At 35.0% G+C, this 9,439-nt stretch overlaps 1 protein-coding gene across 1 annotated transcript; it reads left to right on the plus strand.

The window, feature by feature from the left end:
- The first annotated feature begins 2,789 nt into the window (after positions 1-2,789).
- On the plus strand, positions 2,790-3,734 carry LOC105309305 (olfactory receptor 10K2). Its single transcript, XM_011385434.1, has one exon. The coding sequence runs from the start codon at positions 2,790-2,792 to the stop codon at positions 3,732-3,734; it is 945 nt and encodes a 314-aa protein (XP_011383736.1).
- Positions 3,735-9,439: the final 5,705 nt, after the last annotated feature.

The following is a 9,439-nucleotide window of genomic DNA, read 5'->3' on the forward strand; positions in this document are numbered from 1 at the left end:
TAATGTCACCTTATCTAGAATATGGGGAATATGTAATAAACATCAAGTCATAGTTCTAAAAGATGTCTCTAAATTTTTGTTGATAAACCAATACCATAATTGTGTCCTATTTTTCTTACTGGAAATGTTAAAATCAATACTAATAGACCGATAGGCTGGGACGATGCTCCTTAAATAACTTAGTTGAGAAGAATTTTTTGTTTTATTGTTTCTGAATTAGTGACCTCAACATGAAGTTTATGATTAAAAAAAGAGAGAAAAAATGAGTGTCTCTTGATTCACAGACTTGTGTAAACATTTGTTTCCTTCATAAATAGCATGTCTTTGTGTCTTTATATTGGAAAACAGCAGGTAACTTTCTCAATTCTGAAGGGCCAATCAACATTAGGAAAAAACTAATCATCTCGATTATAATGTTTACATAAGTAATGCCACTAAAATTTAGTCTACATTTTTATAAAAATGCTAACAGATGATATTCAGAAACTATGTTCTTCATAGCTTTCCATAAAATTGTTTTTTCCTCAAGATCTTCAGGACATTTTACTTATAATGTTTATGATAACCCATTTTATAATATGCCAGTTTGATTCTCTCTTCTCTAAGAAAAGAACAATAATTTTATTCATATTTACACCTGCAGTTCTTAGGACATAGTTGAAATAATAAAATCATAAAATATAACAATTATGAAATAATCTATTTCAATATTTAAGAGCACAATAATTAGTTAAGGTTAACACCTAAATATGTAGATAAAACATGTTCTATAAAATATACATCATCAATAATTATAAAACATCCATAATGAGAAACTTATGTGATTTAATGAGATGTGACTAAGATTAACTATAATTTTATCTTCTAATTTTATCATATAACCCCCCACCAAATAAAATAGAAAACTTAGAAAACCTTCTTTGCTTTCTACCAGGTTAGATAATTTGCATGGATGATTCTGACTACAGAGCAACTAGATACCAAAAAACTTGTATGGTACTTCAAGATCAGTAACCCTTGCTTCACTTCCTGTGCAGAATATAACTCTATGGAAAACCAAGGTAATTTTAATCAGGTTTGGAAAGCCCCAAGTGAAAGATAATCCTTCTTAAAATTTCCTTCCCTGGGAAAGTACAGAAAAGGCAATTTTGATAACTTTCCATGAATTAAACATTCATTACATCTCTGATGAAAATATTTCTGATCCCAATCCCAACAGAATAATAAAGTAATAAATGTATTTATTGAGCATCCTTCTGTAATCCTAGGTATTCTTAGTCTTGAGCAATTATCATGCCAAGGATGAAATAATAATGAGGATTCTCTAACTCTGTAAGTCTGAGGAAAGCTGTGATGACATGAATGAGATACATACCAATATGCCAAGTTAACTTTTATATTTATATGATAATTATATTGAGAAGCTATTAGGTACTTAATTTGGTTCTAGATGCTGAGGAGGATTCAAGTGAAAATATATATAATTTGCATCTTCCCCTCAAGGATACACAATCTAGTGGAAAAGAGATATGAGGAAAAAATAATACAATATTTCAAAATTAAGTAAATGACACATCAATTTGTCAACCAATGTCTTATGTGAATCCTGAATAAGAAACAATGCCTTTTATGAGATGCCGAGTAAGCTTCCAAAAAAAGTGGATTTGGCTGAGATTTCAGAATAATGATAAAATGTTTATAAATGAAAAGTATATAACAAACTAATATGAGCAAGGAATGATGCAAGATATTTGCATAATACTTATGCATCCCATTTAAGTCTATAGATGATGACAAAAACATAATTTGATTCCCAAAACAAGACTTTGAAAACAATAAATAGTTTTAAGTTTACACTATAGCCATGAGTAAAATTTTTGAGGAGGGGAGCAACATAATAAAATTTATATTTCAGAAGAATAGTCTAGCATTAGGGAAAGTATAGATTGAAGAGATAAGAGGGTGATGATGAGAAAGATAGTCATAATATGATTTTTGTAGGAGGTGAAAAAACATGTGATAAAAACAGATGAGAGTCTTAAAGAAAAACTGTGGTTCTCTCTACAGCAGAAAGGACTCTGACTGAAATAGGCATTTGGAGGATGTATGATTATATTCCATTTTGGAGAACTTTCTTTTCCAGATTTGGGTAAAGAATAAAGATATGGTCAGCATAATGAGAGTATAAAAATGTGGAAGGAATGTACAAGGAGAGTATAAGAATGCCAGGAAGTAAGGCAAACAGAATTGCAAAATGTAGGTCTAGGTTATAAAGAGATTAAAACTAAGGGGATGAGTTTATACGTAAAAAAAAAAGAATAATCAAAAGCTATATGTAAAGTTATGTATAAATGTAGTATATTCATATGGTTTAGTTTGCAGCTACAGTAAAGTGGAAGGGTGAGAAGTCAAGAAAGCCAAATGGACAAAAGTTGAAGGATAAACTGAGACTGAGAGGCTAAGCATTGTAATACCAGCCTCATCCTGGGAATGAAGATGAAGGGATAGTAGAATATAAGAAATGTCAAGAACACTTTACCTATGGTGTTAGAATTACTATAGAAACCCAAAATTATCTGTACACTTTCACCTGATTTTAGATACTTCTTCATGCCTTAAGAAAAAAAAGAAAAAGAAAAAAATGAAGTGAGGAGGAATGAGTTTAGAACTCAAAATTAGAAAACGTGATCTATAATGATCAATTTCCTGTGATTCTAATAATTTTCAGGGATTTGTCTTGGCACCATTTCCTCTTCCCTCTCAGGTTGTTTCCTGATGATGTACCTTCCATGGAGTGGGTCAATGAGACCTTGGTGAGAGAGTTTGTCTTCCTCAGCTTCTCATCTCTGGCTGGTCTGCAGCGGGTACTCTTTGTTGTCTTCCTGCTCCTTTACCTCTTCACTCTGGGCACAAATGCTGTCATCATTTCTACCATTGTGTTAGATAGAGCCCTTCATACTCCCATGTACTTCTTCCTTGCCATCCTCTCCTGCACTGAAATTTGTTACACTTTTGTCATTGTACCCAAGATGCTAATTGACCTGCTGGCCCAGAAGAAAACTATCTCCTTCGTGGGCTGTGCCATCCAGATGTTTACCTTCCTCTTTCTTGGCTGTTCTCACTCCTTCCTGCTGGCAGCTATGGGTTATGATCGTTATGTGGCCATCTGTAACCCACTACGCTACACAGTGCTCATGGGACATGGAATGTGTGTAGGACCCATGGCTGCTGCCTGTGTCTGTGGCTTTACTGTTGCACAGATTATCACACCTCTGGTATTTCGCCTGCCCTTCCACTCATCCAACCAGCTCCATCACTTCTTCTGTGACATCTCACCTGTCCTCCAAGTGGCATCTCACCATACTCACTTTAATCAGATTGTCATCTTCATGCTCTGTGCATTAGTCCTGGTTATACCCCTGTTATTGATTTTGATATCCTATATTCACATCATCTCTTCCATTCTTCAGTTTCCTTCCACATTGAGCAGAAACAAAGCTTTCTCTACCTGTGCTTCTCACCTCATTGTTGTCACTGTCCATTACGGTTGTGCCTCCTTTATCTACTTAAGACCTAAGTCCAACTACTCCTCAAGCCAGGATGCTCTTATATCAATATCTTACACTATCTTAACTCCATTATTCAATCCAATGATTTACAGCTTGAGAAATAAAGAATTCAAATCAGCTCTTCATAGAGTTATTGGAAGAAAGCTTTCTCTGCCACAACATTAATCTAAATCTGCTTTTTCCAAGAAGTAAAGCACAAGGTCTATATTTCTCCTTTTCTGGGTGTTTATTAAATCTGTCTTTTAATATATTCAGATCATGATTTTTAAATGAGACAACACCTGTAAAGTGCCTGTTACAATGTTTTGTGAATAAGGTATATCTAATTAATGTTCAAGTAAGAAAATTAAACAAAATTTTATCTATTCCTGTATTTCTAATGTATCAATAGAGCTGCTTTTTTCTTAATTTTTGTGCACTAGCACAAATCTAAATTTAGTCAGCATTCTTTCTAGGTAGTCACAGGGGCATAGGTTAAAGAGAAGACCTAAAACTCACACAGTGGCCAAAAAAGGTATGCTAAGCTTAAACTTACTTTATTAAATATTCAACAAATCGAAAACATTGTGTAAAAAGCAAGCAGTTTCTGTTCCCTATGCAGGTCAAGAGTCTGCATGCACATTTTAGGCCAGAACTTGAGTTAGATGTTATTTTTCCTTCCCTAAGGAGTGAGAATAAACAGGGAGCTTCATGTAGAGGGTTGACGACTTGCTTTATTTTTTTCCAAGGGCCACTTCTCAGTAAAGATCTTCTGAATGAATCATTTCATTTCTAAGTTTTTTGCTTTTCTTCCACCAGACTCATCATCAGTGACCTATACCTTCCAGGGCTTGAAGCAAGAGGTTAGGAACTAGCATGTTGCATGCCCTGTTTTTTAGTGGGATGCTGTGCTTATCTTCTAAGACAGCATTTGTTTTATTTCTTTGAAGCTTGAGAATTACTGAGGGTGAGGTCTGAAGATCACAGAGACTAAAGCAAAATTAATTTCTTTGGGCATCAATTCTCTTCTCCTTGGGCCTATTGCTCAGCCCAGGCCTCTAGCCTATTAAGTTGTCTCAGGAAAAGAAAAAAATGATAAAATGTGAATCAATTTAATGTGCTAATTGTTCAAACTGTTTAAAAATATTACTTTCCTGTATTTTAGGACAGCCCTAGGAAGTACATATTTTGATCCATATTTTATAGATAAGAAAACTAAGTTAGAAAATTAAAATATCTTGCCTACTAGTGAGTATAATTGATTGAGCCCACATCATCTTCTTCCTTTATTAATGCTTCTACAATGTTTTCACATGACTCCTGTAAAGACTATCTTTTTAATTAATAGGAGGCAGAATGTATAAATATTAATCTTCAATAGTAGAAGACTAAACCATGTGACATCTGTAGAAAAGATACACTCAGGTGTAAGAGAAAAGGCCTTCATATTATACCATGTAGTTAATCCTTCTCCTAATATAACATGGTGTTGAGAGAAGTGGGGAAAGAAAACCTACCACCTTTTGATTTGTTCTTTTCCAAGACTTGTTCTTTGGAGTCAGATACCAGAACACTGACAAGTGGATAGGATGGTGTGTGTTCAAAGGTCATGTATATTAGAACAACTTCCCTTTCTGTCATTTTATCCTTGTTAGTTTTTTATGTGACCATAGAATTAATTTGACCTTGGGCCTACCATCGAGGGTTAGACTAAATATCTTGTTCCCCTTCTTCTTTTTTTCACACCCATACATCCTTGGTTAATTTAAGCTCCACTCTTTAGTCATATGTAACTTTTAGGAAAGTGGTGACATCTTTAGATTTGGGGTTGGCTTTAGTGAGAAAGCAAAACCTGTTAGTATTTCAAACTAGATTATGTATTGCAGATGAGCTTACAGAGAAATCTTCACTAGTGTTTCAGGCACAAATTCAGCCAATGATAATACATTGGTATTTTTATTTCCCATTCAGCATTGTCTCCTATATATATAATTATGCAACCTCACATTAGGGAAAGTAAACAGAGGGCTGTCAGTACTGAGATTGGCTTTATAGGATTAAGAGAAAAAATACAGTATTGAGAAATCTGCTGCTTCCTCCCCAAAAGGAAACAAGTAATGCGGGGCAAGCATATCCATAAAAAGGCCTCGAAAAGCCTCAGAGTCCCTAGCAGGGATGACAGAAGGTATTTCTCTCTCAAAGACAGTCAGTAAAGATTGGAAAAGTTGACTACTTCCAATGTGAAGACAGAAATACAAGAGACAAGAAACATGAAAAATCAAGAAACATGAAACCACCAAAAGAACACAATAATTTTCCAATAATCAATCCCAAAGGAATGGTAGTCTGCTATTTCCTCAATAAAAAAAAAAATCAAGTTAGTTAATACAAATAAAACAAACAAACAAAGTAATAGATAGAGACAACAGAAATGTGGTTACCACAAGGAAGGACATTGGGACATGGAGGAAGAACAAAGGTATGACTAAAGTAGGAAACTCAAATTTACATGGTGAGCACACAATGGAGTACACAGATGTTGTATTATAAAGGTGTACAAGTAAAATTTAAATAACTTTATTAACCAATGCTACCCCAATAAATTTAATTTTTAAAGACAAATTTAAAGAAAAAGAAAACACATATTCTTGGAAACATGGCAGAGTGAGAGATGTCCTCAGATCTCTCCCCTTGAAACATCAATAAGCTGAACATCTAAAACTCAACAAAAAACACCCATACTACACACCAGCACGTCTGTGCATGGGATCTCTGCATAAGAGCTACCACAGGTCAGAACCCCGGGTTTCGGGCGGCGGACTGGGAGAAATGAAGAAACTGCTTCTCGCAGTGTCAGAGCTCCTTGCAGGAGAGGGAGGGGAGAAGGTGAGGCAACTTCCTTGATCAGCCTGCCTGGAAGTGCCCAAACTTCTAGCAGCCAGCAGCAGGGCCTAGTTATCAGGGTAGAAAGCAGAGAAGCAGGATGGGACCACAAAAAAACAACAGTTGACTTTTACCGGCCCCTGTTGAAAAACCGAGGTTGAGCCGCAGCCCCCAACTCCCAACCCAGAAGGCCCATCCCCCCATACCCTCCAATACTAAATACCACAGAGCCACAGGGGATTCAGAGCAAACACTCCTGAAACTGTTGCTAACACTGACAAGGACTAAAACTGAGAGTAGAAAATGTGATTAAATACCTACAAAACAATAAAAAAGACATTTAAGCTTTTATAAAGCAAGGATCCAAGAGGCTTAGATACCACCCACTGGAAACCAAAAGGCAACTTCTTTGATCAGCAGTAGGCTAAAGAGAAAAATTTATATAATAAATCTTCTTTCTGGAAAAACAACAGAATACACTTCCGTTAATGCCCAGGCGGAAAAATAGTCCATTAAAAACCATGAACAACCAAGGTGACAAGGCATCTCAGAAAGAAAGAGAAAATCTCCAGAAAATAAGTGTACAGACATAGAAATATGCAACTTAAATGACAAAGAATTCAGGATGGTACTTCAGAAAAAAATCAATAAGATCCAAAACAACTCAAATCAATAATTTCAGAAATTAAAAAAAACTACTAGATGAGCAGAGCAAGGAGATTGAAACCCTCAAAGGGAACCAAATAGACCTTCTGGAGAGTGAAGAACACACTTCAAGAGTTGAAAAATGAAATAGTAAGCTTGAGAAATAGAGCACCAAATGGAGGAAAGGATCAGTGATATCAAAGACAGAAACCCAGAAATTAATCAGAAGGAAGAAGAGAGAAACCAAAGAATGAAAAATAATAAAAAGACATACAAGAACTAGCTGATACCACCAGGAGAGGAAATATAAGAATAATGGGCATTACTGAAGATGAAGAAAAGGAGCAGGGACTAGAAAGCATTTTCAGACAAATAGTGGATGAGAATTTCCCAAATCTAAGGAATGAGCTGGAGCTTGGAATTCAAGAACTCAACAGAAAACCCAATTATGTCAACCCAAAAAGGCCTTTGCTGAGACACATTGTATTACAGTTATCAAAAATCAATGACAAAGATAGAATTCTCAGGGCAGCCAGGAAATAGAAGACGATAACTTATAAAGGAAAACTCATTAGATAATCATTGGACTTCTCAGTGCAAACCTTACAAGCCAAAAAAGAATGGAATCAAATATTTAAACTATTAAGTGAAAGGAACTACTAGCCTAGAATAATGTATCCAGCTAAGCTGTCCTTTAGATATGAAGGAGAAATTAAGACCTTTCAAGACATACAAATTTTGAGGGAATTCTCCACTACAAGGCCTACACTACAGGAAATATTGAAAGGCATCAGCTCACCCAAAACAAAATAACAAAAAAGAAAATATATACATAATTAGGAGTAGTGACTGTCAGGCAAATAGAAGCAGAGTAGCGCAACCCTTACTAAGAACAGGGCATTATAAGCTTAAATAATAAGAAGACAATTGCTATAGCAAGATAGAAATGACTGTTCAGCATACATAGGAACAAACTGAGATAACAATGACTAAAAAGAGGAGGATTAAAGATCCAAATTAACAAAGGGGAAAGGAGATAAAGCACATGCAGAAGAAAATGGTATATATATAACTATTGTTTTCATATTAATAATGGTAACCACACACCAAAGATTCAGAACTAAAGTATATAACATAAAACAAGAAGAACCAGAGGCAAAACCCACAAAACCCAACCAAAATAAAGAAAACAGAAACACAAGGACAAGGAAGCAATGGAAACACTGAGCTACCTAAGAGCAAAAGATAAAATAGCTATAAGAAGACCTCATATTTCAATAATCACCCTAAATGTAAATGGACTGAACTCACCAATAAAAAGGCACAGAGTTGCAGAATGGATCAAAAAACAAAATCCAACCATATGTTGCCTCGAGATACATCTCAGCTCCAAAGAAAAATATAGACTCGAAGTGAAAGGGTGGAGAATGATATTTCGAGCAAATAGCATTCAGAGAAAAGCAGGAGTAGAGGTACTAATATTGGACAAAATGGACTGCAAAATAAAAAAGGTAAAGAAAGATACTGAAGGACACTTCATAATGATAAAGCAATCATGCACCAAGAAAACATAACACTTATTAATATCTATGCTCCCAATCAGGGAGCTCCAAAATATACGAAGATATTACTAACAGAACTAAAGGGAGATAAAAACCAAAACACTATTTGTAGTAGGAGAAAAAGACCAAAACACTATTTGTAGTAGTACTCTACTGTCAGATATGGACAGGTCATCCAAACAGAAAATCAAAAAGGAAATAACATCCTTAAATGACGTATTAGACCAATTGGACATAATTCATTGACAGAGCCTTTCATCCTAAAACAGCTGCTTATACATTCTTCTCTAGTGCACATGGAACATTCTCAAGAATTGACCACATACTGGCACACAGAAATAAGAATGTTGAAATCATACCAATCAATGCTTTGAAACAAGAGGTCAACTGCAAAAAGAAATCAGGAAAAACCACAAATACAAGGAGATTAAACAATATGCTACTGAAGAATAACTGAGTCAGGGATAAAATAAAAAAAGAGATCAAGAGATACATAGAAATAAATGATAATGATAGTACGACATATCAAAACTACTGAGACACAACAAAAGCAGTCATAATAGGAACATTCATATCATTACAGGCCTATCTCCAAAAACAAAAATGAGCCCAGATAAACAACCTAACACTTCATCTTAAAAAACTAGAAGAGGATGAGCAAATGAGGCCTAAAGTCAGCAGAAGGAAAGAAATCGTCAAAATTAGAGCAGAAATAAATGAAACTGAAAACAAAAAAAAAACAGAAAAAATAAATACAACAAGGAGCTGGTTCTTTGAGAAGGTTAATAAAATTGACAAACC

The sequence above is a fragment of the Pteropus vampyrus genome, unplaced genomic scaffold, assembly GCF_000151845.1.
Source record: "Pteropus vampyrus isolate Shadow unplaced genomic scaffold, Pvam_2.0 Scaffold715, whole genome shotgun sequence".
Lineage (NCBI taxonomy): Eukaryota > Metazoa > Chordata > Mammalia > Chiroptera > Pteropodidae > Pteropus > Pteropus vampyrus.